We start from the raw sequence: 21,363 nt of genomic DNA, 5'->3' as shown, positions 1-21,363 counted from the left end.
AGAGGCGCGTGTACTGTGCGATTCCAGTGCACGTTAAAGAACCCCAGGTGGTCGAAATTTCTGGAGCCCTTCACTACGGCGTCCCTCATAGCCTGAGTCGCTTTGGGACGTTAAACCCCCATAAAACCAATACCATATTTTTCCGTCATCGCTGGTATACATTAATCGCAGGCCCTTCCTAAACTTAATGCTTACAGTTACTAATTGCCGGATTAGATAAGCCAGATGTTCGGATTAAATGAATTGACATTAAAGACTATAGACCACATATTTTGCTTGACATTGACAATATTACTGCATTGCTACAACCAGACCTCGACGAAATCTCTTGCGGGTGTTATTAACGGCACATCATGTCGAATGCTACTAAGTGCTAAGTAGTGCGGTTATCACGTTGTAAAGTCATAAATCTACCATTCTATTGTATTATCAATGCGTCATTACAACCATTCACATCGAGTAAGCACCTTTGTATTGCGCTTACCCCAAGCCTCAGTTGAATAGATCATATTGACCACATTTTCACGAACTCCGATCGCATTCAGGGAGATTTAAAATTTTCATATATTCTTGTACCAACTAATATACCTTATTAATTTTTGATTCGTAGTAAGGTAGAGTATACATTTTCAATAGTGGACTGTCTAATTAACGAGTTTATAGGCGCAGTTGAAACAACGCAAAATTACACCGTTCGCTTCATTCTTTCTAATAATAATCGTTCCACAAGCAGAACGCTCATGAATCATACCTTACAATTATCATCCCTTTAGGTACGTAGGACGATTTGTCACGACTGAGCCCTTTTTTTAATATTTATCATTCGAACACAGGTCTAAAAAAAAGTCCTGTTCGTACCCGACCTATTTACATTACCACCCGTGTTTGATTACCCGGACAAAGTCGACCAGCATTACTGCTTGCTTCGCATCTGTCAACCCCAGGACATCATCGACAGCTTTACTTACTACTAACAGCAAAAAACGATTTCGAGTTCATTTTGTAGTTAATTAGAATGCGCAACTTTTATTTTCTTCACGGTGTAATCATATAAGGCGACGCCGATTTCACACTTAGCTGTCTTATTCTTGCTGCTGTGAAAGATTTAGACACGAAGTTTTCACGTGCAAATTTTTCTTTGGAGTTATGCGCTGAACAATGGTATGCATGAGACACGATGTAGAATTCACCTATGGCAGCTGAATAATTTATAATTGATTTTTTTCTCGTATCGTTCCGGTTTTGGTTTCAAAAGCCGAACAGCGGCTGTGACATACAAGATGCTCTCAGGTCCCGTGAGGCGTGCAAATACTGCGATATAATCTTTGCTTGTCCATTTTTTGTCATTCCAATTCTGCAGTTGGTTTGCGTAAAATTGATGTGAAATAAGCCGCATGAAGCAGCGACCATATTGCAGTTTTTATATGCCTCATGTGACCTGAACGCGTCTTGTACGTCGCAGAAGTCCTGGCTGTTGAAACCGAAACAGTATGGGAGAAAAAATTCAATGATGACTTATTTACCTATTGCTGGTCCAATCCACGTGGCTTTCTGATGTTTTCTGATGTGTTGCGAATCATTCTAAAGGGGAAAAAAACACAACTAGAATTGGATGGCTCTACTGCGGTAATACAACTTGTAGGTGGTTCTTGCTTACTGTACTGTAAATTATTTATATTATAACCGCTTTTGTAACAGCTTCCGAATAATCTTAACCTTGTAATACCACCTTGCATAGTTTTCTTCACACGCTCAAATTTTAAATGCGTTCTGCATAATATTTATAGTACATAGGCGGCTTTATCAAGAGCGCCACTATCTTTGGAAGGTGCTGCCATGCCGTGTCTATAGGCCAGTCCCCATCGCCATGTGCGAACGCAACAGGTCACGGGTAGCTTAACTCAGTATTTCGGAGCTTCCGCATTCATTTTTCATGTTTTAAACGTTCCCGGCTGAGGTAAAAGAATTTTAAAGCAGCAATGAAGCCGTTCGGTGTAACAAGTGATGGCCTGAACTTGGGTGGATGATGGGGCCGCAGAAACTTGGCTGACGTATATAGTCATAAAAATCTGAATAGCAGTTTTCGTGTGACATGCATGGTGCAAAGCGGCGGTGGAGTGCAGCTGACGGAGCACATGGTGGCCCAAACGGCCGTAAGGCAGGGCTAATTAAAGGGATTTGCGAGATACATTTGTTCTACCGTGGACGTACAGTTAAGCTTATATGATGGTGATGATGTACGATTTAGCATTGCTGAAAGCTGGCGAAAATAGTCATCTCTTGACTGTTTTAAGTGCGATGTTTTTGCACATATGTCGAATAGGCCCATCGTGGACACAATCAGAGTACTTTTGAAATAGTCACAGAGATCAGCTCGTTTCGTGAATTCCGACGCGGATATGTGACAATAGAAGTTTCCACCGTGTTATCACAATATGAATTGAAGGCCTTGCGGCTACAAATCAATTGCCCCGCCGAATAACGGAAAACATGGTAGAAGCAATTACGACACTCAAGGTGTGGCTTCCAATAGGAGATACAACTGTGTCCTTTTCAAATGTACAAGCGACGATGTGGGACAAGTGAGCTCTAGTACAATGCTTTCTTGAGCTCAATAGTGCGGCGGAATTTGAAAGTGATGAAAAAACGCATGGAAATAATTCCTGCAAGAGTTCACGAACGCAATGCCTTGGCATGCACTAAACGAAACGAGGCCCACCCGTTTGTGCATTGAGCTCTCTTTTTTCTCTCGGCACGTAGGCAGTTCTCACCACACTTTCCAGCCGAGTTTAATGGGAGCAATTTTTACCTGCATGCATGGTTATTTTCTAACGTACCTTATGTTCGACCGTTCGCATGTTTCGGGGATTAATTCGCTGTCACGTAGTAGGCACACATGAAGCCAAGCATGTCCGACATTCTCGGACAAAAATTATAAAAATTAGAACATTGTACGATACTCTTATGGAAATATTGAAGGCAATGGTCAATTATTTTGATATGCGTCAAATTCTTTCTTTTAGATGTTTCCATCAAACGCATCGAGCAGTTAAGGCTGCCATGGAAAACCAATGGGGAATGTTCTTGACAATACCAAAAACGTAATATATATAAAAAATGCAACACTTCCGTCCGGTTATCTGCGGGAATATTGCTTGCTATAGTGAGATTTTACATTATATGAACAAAAATGTGTTCTCAAGCATTCATAAAAATGATTTTGTCCACAATTGTTGGGTAATGACATATATAGCGAAATGTTTCTTTTTCACGTTCCACGTCACATTTGCGGTAATACAGGCCGTACTACGTAAGTCACCATGAACGAGGCTGGCACTGGTGGACACTCAAGGTTAGCTTACACGCAACATAAATACCCCCTTAAGTTACGTGGATATTTGCCGCCGTAGCACAGTTGGTAGCGCACCGGACGCGTCATTGGGAGGTCGTGGTTACGTATCACAGCGGGGGCTAGCGGTTGTTGTTGTTCTACTTTCTTATCAGTCATCATTGAGCCATACAATAATTACGCTGTCAATTTCCGATTCATGAGCACCGGATGTTAAAAATCTATATTTCCCTATTGTTTCTTTGGTATCGGTGTCGATTGGCTTCCTTCATGCCTATGTCATAACGAGCACCTCATTTCCCCTCCTTCTCTTGTCTTTGACGCATAGTCACATGAACACATACTACCAGCAGCAAACTGTAAAACACTGACTCGCAACCAAATCGCCTGGCAGCGTTAGTACCAGCAGGTGGAGTATGCATATCCTCTCATACCTTCATAAATTTCAAGCTATTGTCTTACGTGACTGCACTGAACTTATTTTTCCTTCAACCGGCACTGCGTAACTTTTGCTGCCGACATTTCTTTCCACTCTTAGGCCAGCTTTAGCATCGGTACTTGGTTTGTGACCGTCCGTTCGCCACCAACGTACGCAGCATCTGCCGCCAGTGGGCCGAAACGTTTTCCGTTGACGCGTGCAACACATGACGATGATGGATGTTCATGACGCAAGGGCATCTGTGACCAGAGGGCGCCCACAGAACAAGGTGTTTTCGTCGACTCAAAGCGCCGCAAAGATGTATTTCGCAAGCATTTCGCCCGAATGAAGTAGTGCGCTAGTCCAGGGGAAAGCTTGTACCCATTGTAACACAGAGGGGTACCCGGCGGTACTGGGGATCGAACCCCGCACCTCCCGTATGTAAGGCGGGTGCTAAAACCAATACGCCAGCGCTGTGGTGCACGCTTGCTATGCAAAGATGCCGATAGTATTTTTTATCCAATGGAAAGAGGTGCAGCTGCAACATCTTGCACCCACACACGTGCCGCGGCTGGCGACGCAGTTCGCGTGGTTCTGTACCTAATTTTTTTTTCTTCATGCGTCGATGTTGCTTCAGCCGACAAGAACAGAGTGGTAGCCGGAGGACCTTGCATCTCGACTCATAGCGACATATTGACTCAAAACACTTTGCAGCTACTTCGTGGCCCAAACGCCTGCGTAGCATGCTGATAGCTATTCTAATGATGGAGTAAATACTCATAAGCATCCGCACAAACGCAGCCATACGGCTGCATAGGAAACCTATACACCTTCCACAGAAACTTCGTAGTTTAAGACAAAATTCATCCTGGCCCGGGGTTCGAACCCGGGACCACCGCCACACCGGGCCAGTCGATCGACCAATTGAGCTGTTCGGGATGGCTAGAACGTCGTTTGGCGAGAGCGCATTCAAATTGCTTGAGCGAATTTACTCTCTCATTACAAATCTTCTTCACTTTGGGAGATTCCCCTAACTCTTTCATGTCGCGATGCCCGCACATGCCAGAGAGGAGGAGAAGGAGAAGGAGAGGAGGAGGAGCTGTGCGCACCTAATCAGTTCCTCCGAGAAAGAAAAGGCCCTGCACTCCTCCACTGACGTCATTCACCTTGTCCTGTTGACCATATTCTCCCATCTATTTAGACCACAAGGCCCAAATAGCGACGGTCGCCGTACCTTGGCAACCGGGCAATGCGCGTGACGTCACAGGAGGAGTGCAGGGGCCGTTTCTTTCTCGGAGGCACTGGCCGGATAAAGGCTATTTGCCTCCTGTCCGCGAAAACAGTGTATAGTCTGCATTCTCTTTACCCCGTAATCCAGTACATTCTTGCCACAAAATTTCATGTACATGCTTTAGTTTTATTATTGCAAATAAGCAGTTTTCTGAGCATTGTTCTCGTTCACTATTTTGTAACTGCTCACTTCCCTCTCTAGTGCCCTCATGGCCATGAGAGAACCTGAAATAAATAAATAAACAAATTCTGACAGTGAAGTTTTTGTTGGGCGCAGATCATCGGGTTCTTGACGGGTGGCGTGCACGCCATGCACTTCGCCTACACGAGCTACAAGAAATACTACGCGAAGAGGGACACCGGCTGGTTCTGACGAGTCGGCGCCCTTCCAGTGGCCGGGATGCAGTCGCTGCCTCTGCCTCCAGAAGCCTCCCGATGACGTCACTTGCTTGCGTCCCTTCTCTGTGCGCAGAGGGCGCCTGTCTACAGCTACTAATTTCGAAATGGAAGCCCTGAGACTTTATAAGCTACGCGGCCTTGTGGTAATGTGCAGCCGCTGCATCTACATTACGCGGGCTGCAATACGTTCATTAACTCGAAAGGCTAGTCTTGCAGTAATTTTGTTTGTGGCAGAGTTCAAGGGCGTACGCTCCTTCACTTCAACACACACATACACACACACGCGCGCACGCGAGGTGGTTTATAACCCGGCCCATGGTCAGACTTCACGAAGCCCTGGGGATGAGCCGCGTAATGTGCCAAGTGCCTTTAATTTCCCCATCTTTGTATCGCAGTTTTAACGTCTAGAAATTGTGCACTCAAAGAATATAGGGAGAGCCCTTAAAGTTCCGCGGGTAGCCGGGAACACTCAAGTTCTTCATGAGCCACTGCCGAAACCACTTAGCTAGTGGCCTAGGTCTTACCTTTCGGAAACGAAGCCGTGAGGGCCTCCACTGCAAGTTGACATTCCTCGCGTTTCGTTGAGCTGAGTACGGCTTTGGCAGAAACGCATTTGCCCGTAGTGGAGCATTTGGAAACAGATTATTCTAACCACCTCCAAGTTTTCACCGATGGTTCTGAGGACAACGTTAGCGCGGCTATACGCGGATACAACTCAACAACGAAGCGGCGTTTCCCGTCAAAGGACTTCATTCTAGCCAAGGGCGACCGGCCAAATGCTAGATTGACAATGCAGAGAGGGCACTGTCCCGGAGCATGGAGGGAGGGGACTATCCCCTTTTATCTACCACTCCCTGCATTGTCACGCTAGTAGGCTCATGAGAATCCGCCGACTCCATAGGTTGGAAGAGGGTTCTTTAACGGCGAAAAGCCGCTTCGTCATTGAGTTGTATTCGCCTATAGCACATTGGCATTTCATGTTTGATCTTTGAATACTGCCTGGTCTATCTTCCTTATTCGAGTCGTGTCTTCCGCAACTGCTGACAGCGTTGCTGTAGAGGCGGCCTTTTGTCTTGTCCGGCTCAGCGTGGTGTCATATGACAGATCCAAAATCTGCCCTTCAAAGGCAAGAGAGTGGACTCCCCTCTGAAGTGCTGTCTCTTAGTTCTTTGCGCGTGATGCCCAATCTACACAGCAGAGGCTTTTCTATAGGCTTCTAACGAGTCCCCTTGCACATATATGTATCTCAGCCAACGAGGGAGTGTCCGGACAGCCTAGCCTATGAAGCGTTGTCTGTGAATCCCTCAAGTAAAGTTCCTCAAAATGTCAAGACCTTCTTCGAAGAAACTGTGCTGAGCGATTTCAGATCCCTGTGGGGTCCATTCAAGCAGCCGTGTGTGACGAAGAAACTAAAGAAACTTCACCCCACTCTGCTACACCGGATTCGCACGGGCTCGGCTCGTACCCCAGCGTGGATGAACAACACTGGTCTCGCATCGTCTCTGCCGCGTCGTTCGTGCGGTGTGTGTGGGAATGTAGAGCACTATTTTTTGTTAGGTCCGGATAACAACGCGGAGGGTTCTGTCCTACGCACTTCTAAGGATAGGAGCGTCACACTGTTCACTTCAAGATATCGTTTATCCGCTCTGAAACAGGCGGCTTCCTGCCTTCTAAATTTCACCATAATCATCATCATTATCATAACCATCCTCACTACACCCACTGAAAGACAAAGGCCTTTCCCATGTCTCTCCCTGCAACCCTGTCCTTTGCCAGCTGCTGCCACTCTCTCCCCGCAAGCTTCTTAATCTCATCCTCCCGCCTATCTTTCTGCCGCCCCCTGCTACGATTGCCTTCTCTTGGAATCCACTCCGTTACCCTTTGGACCATCGGTTCTGTTCCCTTCGCATTAAACTCCATGCCCACGCTCCTTTAATCTTGATTTTGAACAGGATTTCATTATTCCGAGTTTTTTTCCTGACCTACTCTGCCCTCTCCCTGGCTTTTAAGGTTCCATCTATCATTTTCCTTCCCCAGCCTTCTAATATTCCTTCAGAACTCTAATCCGGACTGCCGGGCCACAGATGTGTGCCTCAAATTACCGAGAGCAATCAGCATATCAGTGTCGTTATGGTAGAGCCATTGCTCGCAGAATAAACGCAAGCCACGTCACACATTACAACAGCCTCAACCCAACGTAAGTGGACTCCGTCGCTGCAGCATCGAAGAAGATGAGGAGAAAGAGGAAAGGAGGAACGTCGCAGTGCGTGGGGGAGTGGCTCTTATTTCTCCAATATGGCGCCTTGCAACTGGCGTTCGCGAGTGCTGCCATGAGCCTATTCCCACCGTCACATTTGCAATCGGTGACAAAACGCCACATACCGCACCTTTCAAAGAGCAATGTTCAAACTGAGCCACACAAACCACTTTTTTATGTCAGCGAGAATTGTAATCATGGCCAAACTTTTAACCCATACCACATGGTACGGGCATGCCAGAAGAATTCAGTCATTCCAAGAATCAATAACCCAACGTATGAGAACTGGGAGGTGGCAGTGTCCAGCTCGCATTTGGAAGACCAGCTTTTGCTGGTGAAGCGGGCAAGAGCGGTGGCAAAAGCCAATGGGCTCCTGAAATGATGCCCCACCCAACTGCTATTTCCTATATGCATTGTCATCTTCGTTACATTGTAAGCAGGGCCTATGGCATTTCGAAATATCTTCACTACTGTAAGTGGTCAAAGTATTCTTGTGGGCTAGCACACAGTCCTGTGTGCCAGAGGCCTTGCAGCTGCTGTGCGTTTAACACCTCGCACAAGACGGAAGTCAAAGTTCATTCGTCAACCTTCCCCTCTTGACGTTACAGAAACACTGGCGACGGGTGGCTGCGCGCTATGTTATTTAATCGCGACAATAAATTAGGTGAAGCGAAAGCGATCAGCGCGCCAGAAGAAGCCACTGTTTCGGCAGTGACGCCCGATGGTCCGTCATTTCTCGTAGTAATTCTTGTACGTCGCGTAGGCGCAGTGGAAGGAGTGTACGCCTCCGGTCATCAAGCCCAACGTCTGCGAATAAAAAGGGGGGGGGGGGGCAAGCTGGGTAAGGTGTATGACGTTGACACTGTTAAATGTATTACAGTTAACAATGCCGGAGTACAGAATTCTTGACTACTTTATATGATCTCTCTCTCTCTATATATATATATATATATATATATATATATATATATATATATATATATATATATATATATATATATATATATATATATATATATATATATATATATATATATATATATATATATATATATATATATATATATATATATATATATATATATATGCGATGTACTTTGCGATATGAGCGCACGTTGAAGAAGCACAGGTGGTCAAAATTTCCGGAGCCCTTCGCTACGGAGTCCTTTATAGCCTGAGTCGCTTTGGTATGTATCGCAATTAAGGATGTAACACAATTTGGTATGTATCACAATTAAGGAGGCTCGTGTAGCTTAAGATGGGTAACAAAATTACTGGTGGCGCTTATAAACTCGCGTACGAGCAATGCAAACACATTCTAATTCTATTCGAATTCCGTTCTAGTCATTCTAGTCATATTCCCGGTCTGTTCTGATTCTACTCCATTCCCCTGTGGCTGGTGCATTTTTAAATGCTAATACTGAATGAATGGATGAACTTTATTCCCGTCATCATAGGGCCTCAGGGTCGGGGCGCAGCAATTAGGAGGGGGTGCCTTCAGACTGGCTCTCAGCACCGGAGACCGCGGAGAGAGTCTTACAGTAAGCTGTCTCCGCCTGACGGATGAGGACTCTTTGCTGATCCGGGTCGTGACTCCGGATCAGCTCTTCCCAGGTGGTAAGGTCTGGGATGCATTGTGATTTAGCACCAGGAGAATCCTGAAACTCCCAAATTAAGTGATTTTGCGAAGTCATTCTGTGGCAGCTACTGCAGAGCTCAGGCACCCCAGTGTCTTCATCGTGTAGTGTAGAGTACGGAAAGAATCTGTTGACCTGAAGCCTCCTCCAGGCCCTGCACTCCTTTGGTGTAAGTGACCTATCCGGAAGTGATAGTGTTTTCCTATCCTATCCAGAGCAGCTCGGATGTATATTTCTTGAGCAAAGCTATGAGGAGCCTCATGAATGCCCTCATGAGCAGGAACCTATATGAGAGGGACCTCGCTGCTTGAGGGGTACCTTCTTAGTGATTTGGCGGCTTGACTGGAGACCACCCCCTTACAAAAGTTGTGAACAGCTGCCTTACTGTCAGGCAAGATGATCTTGGCTTTGGTACTGACGCGCGCTAGGGATATAGCAGCCTCCTCTGCCACTAACGAATTCCTAGTATGCTACAGTCACTTTCTCCCCATTCCCATCAACGACGGCAATGACCGCGGCGCCATCGGACCCACAGGCTGCGTCGCAGAAGGCTATCTTACCCGGCGGGTCCAGGGCAATATTGCTCATTATTGTTCGAGCTCTATGTCTTCTCCTTTCTTTATCATGCTCCGGGTGCATGTTCTTAGGTATATTGGCAATTCTGAGATGTTTCCGTATGTCTAAGGGAATTAGCTCTACAGTATACGGGGGTTTCCTCTCGCTCTCCCCTAGGTCATTAAGGATATGCCTGCCTACTATTGAGGAGCTAAGCCTCCCAATTTAAGCTTCTCTTACTGCCCTGGTGATCTCCGCACAGGCATTGTGGACTACCATACATATCAGCTTCTCCGTTGAGGTGTTAGGTGAGATACCGAGGGAGATCCGCCCAAAGATACCTATAACTTGGGCGACATAGGTGCTAAGCTTCTTGGTAGTGGTTATGTTACGTCCGTTCGTCTGGAGAAAGTATCCTAGGAATCTTACAGTGTCAACCCTAGGTACTACCCTGCCCCCAACGACAACCTCTATCGGGCCGTATAGGTGAGGGAAGCGAGTCTCTTTCCTCATCTGGTCTTTGGTGTTAAGCGAGAAGATCTCAGATTTTAGAGGGGAGCAGGAAAGCCCTCTCTCCAGAGCATAGTTTTCAACTACCTCTGCCGCTGCCTGCAGCCGGTATGAGATGTCAGCGTTCATTCCCACTGCTGTCCAAATGGTTATATCATCGGCATAAACGCTGTGCTTTAGCCCCTTAATTTTATGCAGCCTGTGGGACAGTCCTCTCATGGCAAAATTGAAGAGCATTGGAGATAGGACGGAATCTTGAGGGGCCCCCTTATTGCCGAGCCCAATCTGCTTTGAGGAGAGCCCTACAAAGCTTATAGTGGTCTTTCGATTGCTTAAGAATATTTTGACATAGTTAAAGCACTTGATGCCTACTCCGGCCTCACTGAGGCCTTCAAGGACCGCTCTATGTTCCACATTATCGAATGCTTTTGTAAGATCCAGCCCCAAGATTGCCCTACCCCCTTTAGTTCCGTCGGGATCATCAAGTATATCATGTTTAAGCCTTAACACAACGTCCTGTGCGCTAAGACGCGGTCTATAACCTACCATTTCAACAGGCCAGAGTCCCTCGCTCTCCATGTAGCGCAAGAGTCTTGTCGGCACCACCTTTTTCATGAGCTTGCCCAAGCAATACTGACAGCGTCTGGTTACCATTTCGTATTTACCCACATTTGATGACGTCACACCGTTCAGACCAATCGCGAGTTGTGCAACGCCGTCGCTTTTGGGCGACACCAGATTTTCGTGCCAATGAACTATCTACTGCTTTCGATTTAATAACTCCTGCAAACTTCCAGAAGCTTTAGGACAGCGATTATTTATAAAGAGTTGGCCGTAAAGGCGGCATGTGGGACAGCAGCGCACTTACGGGAGGTCCGCCCACTTCTTTGGAATCTCGGACGATCATGATGCAGGTGCAGATGTACAACAGGGCGGCTGTCCCATGGAACATGACATACTGCGAACAAGTCAGAAAGGCATCAGAGGGGAGAGCTAAAAAAGATAGAAAGCTAGTCCCTTGACATAGAGTTCTTCTATACTAAAATAATCACTTGGATTTTTATGCGCCAAAACTAAGCCATGGGCTCTGAGACCCGCCGCAAAAGATTGCTGCTCGCCAATGTCGGCCACATGCCTTAAATTACTTAAAAGCCAACTATGAGGTCTGCGGACAAAGGGCTCGAAGTTACCGGGCGCACTATTCTGATGAGGACATAGAAGGGTACGCACCTCATCGGAAGAGGGGGCCTTCTATGGAGTTCCCGCAACGGCCTCAGCGTCGGTACTGAAGCCGACAAGAATCCACCACATCGCGACACCGAGTCTCACCGACCAATCCTTCGTCATATACTGCTTAAACGGACCGAGTCATCGCTCTCTCCTCAGCTTCATTAGATAGGCCAATCTTTTTTTTTTATTTATTTAACCACTATTTTTCTTTACCCATCATTTTATACCTGTTTTATGTTCTGAGACAACAAATATTGCATGTAAAAAAATTCCTGCGTATCATTCTGGAAGGGGCTAACTTTTGTACATGTTTACCTTTTTCTACAGACTTCAAATAAGCGCCCTCCCTCATTATATATTTATGTTCTTCTGTATTTCACCTTTACACTCTCGCCAATGCCCAGTGCTGTTCAGGTGCGAGTCCTGCGCGCAGCCCAGTTCTCGCAAATGGCATCGCCTGCCTACTTCTATTCATTAAATAAATGCTACCATGCCGCATTGGGCAGAAAGGCGACAGCGATCCTCCGAGATCCATGCAACGCTGCGCAATTCTCGAGGACCACTGATAGAACGTGGGATCCACTGAACATCCTAAGAAGCGTTCCTTTCTTTGTAACCACAGGGCAGGTAATTTGCAGTCTCCAGTTTTTGCGAGTGGTCCACGCCTCTTCGCGCTTCCCAGTCCCGAAGAAAGCTCAGGGATACGAGAGGTTTGCTTCTCCGAGTCATGCTCCTCCTCAAGCAATGTCCACCCGGAGTGAAGCGGCTACTGCGCCTCTCCTTTCTTCCTAACTTCCTCGTACCCGGCTGTCGGCGCTTCAGAGAGCAGGGACTTACGTAGAAGGTGGTCGGCAGTATGTGGGCGGAAGTGTAGCTCAGGAAGCTCGTTATGATCATGAAGAGGCCGTTGAAAGAGTAGGTGTACGCAGTGCCGCCCAGCAAGCGCTGCATGCTGGTCTCGGCGGTACCCAGCATGAAGTAGAGAGCCCAGCCGCCGCACTGCGGAGAGATTTTTTTTTGTTTAGTGCCACCTATTATAACCGGATCTCCTCACCCCACCCTCTCATCCTTACCGTTGGGGATTTCGTGATGATAACGAACAGAAGCCACCATTTAGCAAGGTCACGTGACCTCGCACCCTTGGCATGCTCATGTTGAGGGACTGTCCAACCACGACCAGAAACGCGAATGGCCACTGTGTCGATGCAGGTGCTTCTGCCCGTGGCTTGAATCTACCCCACGAAACTCACCCTCCGAACGCAACTTTTTGTGACATTCGTTACTACACATTCTCCTTGCACATGCACCATACAACGACATTCTTGCCACATTAGGTTAATATTTAAGTTCTCGTTCGCAAAAATGTAACATGCATTTACAGCACTTTAGGACCCTTTAGCATTTTCTTTTATTAACTAAAACAAACATACATACATGTTCAATATTTGTAGAACACTATGTAAATTAAACCGCCGCGGTGGCTGAGTGGTTATGGCGCTCGGCTGCTGGCCCGAATGACGCGGGTTCGATCCCGGCCGCGGTGGTAGAATTTCGATGGAGGCAAAATTCTAGAAGCCCGTGTACTGTGCGATGTCAGTGCACGTTAAAGAACCCCAGGTGGTCAAAATTTCCGGATCCCTTCACTACAGCGTCTCTCATAGCCTGAGTCGCTTTTGGACTTTAAACCCCCCCTAAACCCTAAACTATGTAAATTATGACTTCGTACTAGGTTATTTTCAGTACAGACTGCAGTCCTGTTTAGCTGAAATTGTATCACTAGGAATAGAATTAGTCTATTAAACTCCGTATATCTTTGGTCGGAAGTGTTTGTAGAGATGGGAGGACTTGTCGCAAGTTCATCCACGGGTGGGTTTCATTGGCAGTTGATGCGCCGTGGGCCCGCAAGGAATTTATGATGAAAAAGCGCTGTTTCGCGTTTGTGTCAAATACAATAAATTACACGAGAACCAAGGTCGGACGCATCGGAATCTATTGAGTACAAACGATATCCTCCGGAACTGTAATTATTGCCTGCTAAGAAAACCAAGCCGCGTTCGCGAGCCGTCAGAACCGCACTCGATCGGTTCGTCGTCGTCAGGTGGGCTTCACGTCAACGCTTATGCTTTTGGTTGTTGGTGTAAGACAGCAGTAACGTATACTAGCAGCGGAAGGAGAAGGGTACAAAAGCACCGTATATTAGACAGTTAACGCTGGCGAACGACCAGGTGATGCATAGTTTCTAGCTTCATTTCAGGAGGAAACTTTTCGCGTCTCGCGCTGCCGAGATGAACTATTGATTGTCTGCGAAAGATAGCGACTATGGCCGTTATCTTTATGACGCTGGAAAACTACGAGGGCGCTTAAGTCACCTTAAAAGTGCAATGCGATAGCATTAGATTGCTCATTCGTAGAAGATTCCGTTGCAATTTATTGTGTTTGTTTGCGTTAGTTTATTTGCTATTGCCGGTCTTTCAAAAGCTATTATATTCGGATCGCTAGCTGCAGTAGCAGGTATTCACTGTATATACTGTGATAGTGCCGACATTTGCATGTGTCAAAGGTTGGGCTAGCTGCGATAAAGTCACAAGGTCATCTGAACTCACTCTCGACTAACCAGGTGATCCACCACGGCAGATTATGATGACGTTACAAGGTTCCGTGACCTTTCTCGACCAATGAGCAAATTTTGTGACATAAGACGGCGCATTTTGCTCCTTGTATACATGAACTCTGATGTTATCGCAGTTATAATCGTTACCGAAGATTCAGGCATTCTGCTTTGAATGCTCTGCGTGCACAGGGTCCAACCGAGAACCCCTAGAGAGAGCCGTCGAAACAGTGCATTTTTAGTGACTCTAGCCACGTGTATCCATTCTTATTCAGGCGACTGTCAATCACGGGTGTCGCCATGGCCACAACTGACGACCTTTTTTCCGAGTAGGCGCAATTACATGCAATAAGCTTTTTTTTAGCTTTCTCAAGGACAGCTTCTAAGCCTGTCCTGATCTTCTGCCTGCCGTCATGACCTGGTTCCAATATCCTATTTCTAAACGAGGAAATGGACTCGTTCAGTAGGTGCTAAGCGCGCAGGTCAATAGCAGTCGTGTTTTAGGACGACAATGTGAATCCCAATTTAAACAAACGTATCAAGGTCTACAGAGAGTCAGTGGAGAAAGATCAAGGAATTGACGGGGATAAGGTCACTGCGAATGAGGAACGGCACGCAGGACTAGTTGTAGATTAATCATATGCACGATATGTAGCCTATAGGAATAATACGGAAACGCAGAAGCAAAAATGAAAGTTCACAGAGATTCCTTAGACGTCAGGCACATCTTATGAAAATTACGCGAAAAGGAATGAAAGTTAAAACAAATAAAAATTTGCATACGGACCTATGCACAATTTTCCACATTTTATGCACTCTGTGCTCTATTTAATTCTACAAGCGGCATTCATATGAAACATTTCAGCAAGGATGAAGACATGTGTAGGCTTTTCAACGGCCTCCTCTGCGACAACTCTGCAACGACTAGTACCTGTTCGTTGCGCGACAGCGCAAGGTCCTCATCCTTGTTTATATTTTTTGTAAATGCTAACTAGTAGAAACCCCGTAACTTCTTTTTGGCAAGTAATTTCAGAGTTCATGTTTCTTCTCGGCCAGCTTTCCTGCTGGAATAAACAAATGCGCTTGGAATGCTTGGACTCAGTGTCCGCAGTATTTTGCGAATAAATAAATGAAATATTCTTAACGCTTACGCCTGTAACGTATAGTGCAGTTACCATTGCTACGGAGCAAGCCTTACCAGTTCGATGAAATTGAAGAGCCCGTTGACTGTCCCGACGTATTCGTCAAAGGATACCTCGAAGATGCGTCGACTCTTGGAGACCACCTCAAGCACCTCTGCGACTTCAGCCATTCTTGAGCGAGGAGATGAGGGCGGACTGTTAGGCTTGAAGTAGACGGGCTCTAACGGTATAGAGCCTCTCGATCGAGTGGGGTACAACAGAAGCAACGGCTGTAGTACAAGGACCAACACGCATGCATTTCCGTGAACAAACGAGCAGGGAAATAGAAATGAAGAGGCATGCATTTCAGACGCATCAAATGCCGCATCGTCCACCATTGCTGTCGTGGTGTTGTGGGCCACGTACGGCTTAGTGTAGCAATCGCCATGGACCGATTTGCAGACAATGTACAGCATCGTGGTTAAGCGGCGGCTCAACAGTCTTATTGGTCACCTGTCTCGGGTCTCTTAAACATAAACCCCATAGCGCCGGGTCGAGTCGGGGGTCGGGATGAGCAAAGTCACCCCAACTCGACGACTGCGTGTTTTCATGACCTACATTTTAGCGAGTCGAGACCGGTTCAGCTGCAGCGACACCAAGGGTCGAGCAGTGCAATGCTCAGCGGGCAATGGCGGCCTCCAAGATTGCGGCACGGCGCAGCTATCTCGGAGGCGCGACGGCGCAAGCGACAAACAGTATCCTCTCTCCTCTCGCTAACCCGACTCTTCGACTCGACAGCGTTTACATGCTTCCTGCCGGTCGAATCGAGTGAGTCAACCCACCCCTTGCAGCGGAGTTGACTGGACCCGACCCCTCCACTCCCGACCCGGCTCGGCGCGCGTTTACAAGAACGCAGTAAACAGTTTTCGACCCGACAACTCGACTCAACCCGGGCCTACGGGCTCATGTAAAGACCGCTTTAGAAGCGTGGGGCCAGCTGCAATTAGAGAAACTCGCAAGCAAGCGTGACATCAGAAAGAATCGGACAGCTCACAACCTCACCTTGTAACTTGATCTCGACCGTCCGGTTCAGATTCAGCGCAGCTTGCGGCGGCCAACTTCTCCCTCCTCTTCGTCACATACCCACGTGAGGGACACGAAGAAGAAAAATACCGACACGATATTTCAACCTTCGCTTGTGTAATTTAAAGGACCACTGAGGACGACAACCATTGTTTGCCTGTCTATGGCCATCTTAATTCTGGTTCGGCAGCGCAAGCCGAATTTATTGGTGAGAAAATACGATTGAAAAATAAACATTTTCTCCCGCTACTGGATTTAGGCTCGTGACGTCAGTTGTGAAGAGGAATGTATTTTTTTCGGTACCGTCAGAGCTACTCGGTTGGAAGTTGCATATGATAATAATGACGATGATACTCAGGGCCACACCCAAACGGGTCCACTTCACTGAGTATGCAAGAGCGTAAGTAAAAGAGCTTATTTCCGGTGCTTCTGTGGTGCAAAGATTACCACTTTATTATTCATCGCGTATGGCAGATGTTCGAACACCATTTTGCAAATTTATTTTTCCTCTACTTTTGTACCAAGTAATAACAGCACGCAAACCATTTATCATTTCCCTCTGGGGCATGTTTACTTCTTGATTTCATTTCAAGATGCTTTGGAGGCCATAATCACATGATAATGAGACGGCTTTTAATGGTCAACATGCGCACTTTAATGACGCGGTGCAGTGCAAGAAAGCTTCTAGCCGATGACTAATCCAAAACGAGTAGCCGAGTCATACTTGCAAACTTCTCTTATGCCAACAGCGCGAATATACGCGCTCTCTTCTTGAAAGATATTGGTTGGCATCAGTTTTTTTTTTCTCACCTTTTGTCTAGTCGCACCGGGGGCGCGATCAAATTATTCCCCATCGGTCATGGCGGGAAGACCGTGAATCGTGCACTCTGCATACGATCCTCACGTCTTCGAGCACCTCGCTAGAATATAATTCAAATCTGAGGCGCTTTATGCAACAGGAGTGCTGCGCCGAGCCGGCGCCAAGCTTTTATTTATCGCCGAATCTCACAATGTCTGCAGAACAATCAGACAGTGTGGGCAGACCAGACGAACGCCCGAGGACTTCGCCGACCGACTCGGAATTTTTCACTATTGTCACGCCGCCTGACGTGAAGCTACGGAACCAACAGATAGCTTTGAGGCAGTGATTTTGAACAGGTCCCCTGCGACTGACACTTGTTTGTTCCTATGTTCGCCTCTGATTTGGGGAGACTTGGAGAAGGTTTCGCAGGCTAAACTTACAGCCTTTCATCGGTTGCAGTTAAGCTGCCTTTTCTAGAGCTCAGTTCTGGACCGCATAGGTGGCTTAGTGGTTTGAGCATCAGCCTCGCATGGGGAAGGTGCAGGATTCGATCCCCAATGCCGCCGGGTACCCACCGGTGATACAATGAGTACAAGCTTTCCCCTGCCTGGTGCTAGGCTTCTTTAGCATGAATTGCTTAGGAAATGGTTCTTTGACCCCACCTTGAACAAAAGAAAAAACCTTGTGCCAAGGCGCTCTTTGGTCACAGATGCCCTTTTACCCTTTTATTGGTCCTCTCAGAAAAAATAAACAAACATAAATGAAAGAGAGAGGGAGCCCGGACAGAGCAATGCTTTACCGGGCTTAAAGCCAACACAAAAATGGAGCTAAACGCAAAAAAAGAACTTCATTTAATGAGAAAAGCAGGGAAATAAAACCAAAAAAAGAACAAGAAAACGTGAAACACTAAAGTCACAGAACAGTTAGAGGCACAGATAATGTCACATATAATGTAAGCGCAGATATTATCACAGGCACAGTTGGTCCAAGCACAGTGTCAGGCCACAGCGAGAGGCATTCATGCCCAGCAAAGGAACACAGAGCGCTTCTCTCTGCAGAGCTTGTGCAGGAGAAATGAGAATGACGATGAAATTCATCGGGAATGTGTATGAATTGTGCTGCTTATGAGGTGAACCATTTGAATTAGAACGGCACAAGCAGCAGGGTTATTCAAAAGAGAGGGGTAATTAAGTATACGGTGTAATGTCAGATGAGCAGAGAGACTTCAAACGGGAAACGAAAGGGACAGTAAGGGAACAATTTCGGGAGCAATGACTGACTTCTTCGCAAAACATACCACATAAACAAGTTGTCGATGGAGATAGGGCAATTTTTTTTAAGCAGAAAGAGAACCTACCATGCCCCAGTGAGTAAAGTAATAAGAGGACACCTAGGTAGATGGATGGAAGGAATATTGAGCGTATCAGGGATCCAGTTAAATAATTCTGTGCCGCCATTATTCTGTTGCTAATAAGTTCTCCATAAAAGAAGTGAAGTTCCCTTGCGCCATAAAAATTCATCGTCCTCACCAACATCATCTTGCGTGCGAGTCCCATTGGGCGCGTCCCGGCTGTGCAGGTTATCCGCCTCTTCTCGGCACACTAGAATCTGTTTGTCCGGAATTTCGACCATGACTTCCGAAATGAAAAAGTGTACGTGCACTGACATCGCACGGCACACGGGCGTGGTCTGCGTTTCGCCTCCATCGAAACGCAGCCGCGGCGGCCGCGTTTCGATGGAGGCGAAGGTGCAAAAGCGCGTCCGTGTGCTGTGCGATGTCAGTGCACGTTAGAGATCCCCAGGAGGTCGAGATTATTATAACCGGAGCCCTTCACTACGGCACCTCTTTCTTCCTTCCTTCTTTCACTCCCTCCTATATCCCTTCCCTTACGGCGCAGTTCGGGTGTCCAACGATATATGAGACAGGTACTGCGCCATTTTATTTCCCCGGAAACCAAATTTCATTTTTTTTCCCTACGGGCTGGAGCAACGCTAGAACTGAAGCGTAAGGCAGGGAGACAATGTCTGTATACATCTTTACACGACTACATGGACATCAATCACGTCTCTTCTATACTTTATTCAAGTTCTTTTATTCAACGGGGTTAAATAAAACTGTGAAGTGCGCATCATTTTCATATATAGGTACTGCAAATAGAACCTAAAAAGACAAAAACTCTTCTACTTAGTCATTCTTAAAGCACATTTCTATATGATGGTTTATTACACGTTACAGAATTTCTTATTTTATATTTAATCGTAGCCCACTTTTTGGTTTTTGTGCAAAGTTTCTATATTTTGTCTCGTGTCTAACGTACGCTGCCTTTAACGGTTGTTTTCACCTGTTAATCGAATTTGTTTCAATGTGTATTTTAGCCCAGTTAGCCCTCGCATTATTTGGCATATAAAATTTCAGTTCCATTCAGGCAAGATGTGCAGCGATGCTGGCAACAGTCGGGTTATGCCAATCGCACAGTCGAAAAACACAACAAAATTTTCTCTCGTCCCAACCGGTTTTGGAGCATTTTTTGCCATGATTCTTATAGTAAAAACACGTTCTTTGGTTTGGTTTATGGGGGTTTAACGTCCCAAAGTGACTCAGGCTATGAGGGACGCCGTAGTGAAGGGCTCCGGAAATTTCGACCATCTGGGGTTCTTTAACGGCCCCGCCGCGGTGGCTCAGTGGTTAAGGCGCTCGACTACTGATCCGAGGTATCCGGGTTCGAACCCGACCGCGGTGGCTGCGTTTTTATGGAGGAAAAACGCTAAGGCGCTCGTGTGCTGTGCGATGTCAGTGCACGTTAAAGATCCCCAGGTGGTCGAAATTATTCCGGAGCCCTCCACTACGGCACCTATTCTTCCTTTCTTCTTTCACTCCCTCCTTTATCCCTTCCCTTACGGCGCGGTTCAGGTGTCCAAAGATATATGAGACAGATACTGCGCCATTTCCTTTCCCCAAAAAACCAATTATTATTATTATTATTCTTTAACGTGCACTGACATCGCACAGTACACGGGCCTCTAGAATTTGGCCTTCATAGAAATTCCGCCGCCGCGAAAAACACATTCTTTGCAGTATTTTGCTGTCCCCTGTCAAAGAGGTGCTAGAAAGTACTAAAGAAAAATATTAGAGTGCTACATAAAGATATGTCCGTACGACAAAACGACAAAGAATTTTTCGAATTTTGGACAAAGTTCTGTTATTTTTTTCGACTGAGCTGTGTTAATCATAGTGAAACACAATGGCCTACACTGTCATAGTAATAAAGGCAGTGGAGTTGTTTTCTTTCTCGCCAGATGGTTGAATGAGCACCATCTTATTCTATTCTCAGGCCTGACCGCAAAAGCACATCTTCCTTTATTATTTACAATCCTAATGTAACAGGCACAGTCTCACTACTATAAGCTTTCTACGCCACCGCCACACACAAGCATAACAGCTCACAGCACTCGTCTCTCGTTGCCGCGCTGATATACGGAACCAAACATAGGCGGCCGCTGGACGCCAGTGTAGATCATCGCTGAAAGCCCTTTTGTCGGGCATTGATGAGAAAACCTTTGGCCCAGTGATATTAATAGCCAGAGGTGCCAAAGATCATTAATTTCATCTGTTGGGGAACTACCAGTAAAGGCCGCGTTTCAATGATGACAAAGTCTCACTTCTAAAATACTTGTTTTACAACCCGTCGCGTCAACTGTAGTCGGTGAAGCGAACTGCTATATGTCGCTTTTTTCTATGCGGGTTAAGAAAGTTAGTTGACACCAAGGCTCATAGGAGGCGCGTGCGTTTCTTAACTCGTGCGAATCGGGCAGTGGTGTTGGCCTGATACCTTAGAGGAGAGTTGGGCTACTGCTTTACGACTGGAGAGTTTGCAGCGCTAATATACGCATAGAGGCAACAGCCGTCCTATATCAGCCAGAAAATAATCGCTCAGCGCAGGAGCAACGTAAGCTGCGCGGTATTTCCATCTCCACGTCAGGCGCCACGTTAAATCAGCACTGACGGGCGGTGCCGTGCTTTGGCTGATAAGCAGACCGGGAGCGTCCATATACTAAAGAAGGCGAGGCAGGCCGCGGATGCAATATAAACGCTGCGCAGGCATC

The 21,363-nt window shown here is 46.6% G+C and overlaps 1 protein-coding gene across 1 annotated transcript; it reads right to left on the bottom strand.

The window, feature by feature from the left end:
* Positions 1 to 8,429: 8,429 nt before the first annotated feature.
* LOC144135062 (uncharacterized) lies at positions 8,430 to 16,503 on the bottom strand. Its single transcript, XM_077667822.1, has 5 exons — positions 16,437 to 16,503; positions 15,452 to 15,566; positions 12,483 to 12,644; positions 11,284 to 11,373; positions 8,430 to 8,520 (listed from the first exon to the last, which is right to left on the bottom strand). The coding sequence occupies exons 2-5, from the start codon at positions 15,563 to 15,565 to the stop codon at positions 8,443 to 8,445; spliced, it is 444 nt and encodes a 147-aa protein (XP_077523948.1). The 5' UTR covers position 15,566; positions 16,437 to 16,503; the 3' UTR covers positions 8,430 to 8,442.
* Positions 16,504 to 21,363: the final 4,860 nt, after the last annotated feature.

The sequence above is a fragment of the Amblyomma americanum genome, chromosome 5 (genome assembly GCF_052857255.1).
Source record: "Amblyomma americanum isolate KBUSLIRL-KWMA chromosome 5, ASM5285725v1, whole genome shotgun sequence".
NCBI classification, from domain to species: domain Eukaryota; kingdom Metazoa; phylum Arthropoda; class Arachnida; order Ixodida; family Ixodidae; genus Amblyomma; species Amblyomma americanum.
This window is presented reverse-complemented; position numbering and strand designations above follow the sequence as displayed.

Bases quoted from the DNA above. Each gene is read 5' to 3' on its own strand.
- LOC144135062 (XM_077667822.1), bottom strand. From the start codon at position 15,565: ATGGCTGAAGTCGCAGAGGTGCTTGAGGTGGTCTCCAAGAGTCGACGC. The intron at 12,645-15,451 runs GTAAGGCTTGCT...ATCTCTCCGCAG, and splicing joins TCTTCAATTTCATCGAACTG to TGCGGCGGCTGGGCTCTCTA. The intron at 11,374-12,482 runs GTAAGTCCCTGC...ACTTGTTCGCAG, and splicing joins TACTGCCGACCACCTTCTAC to TATGTCATGTTCCATGGGAC.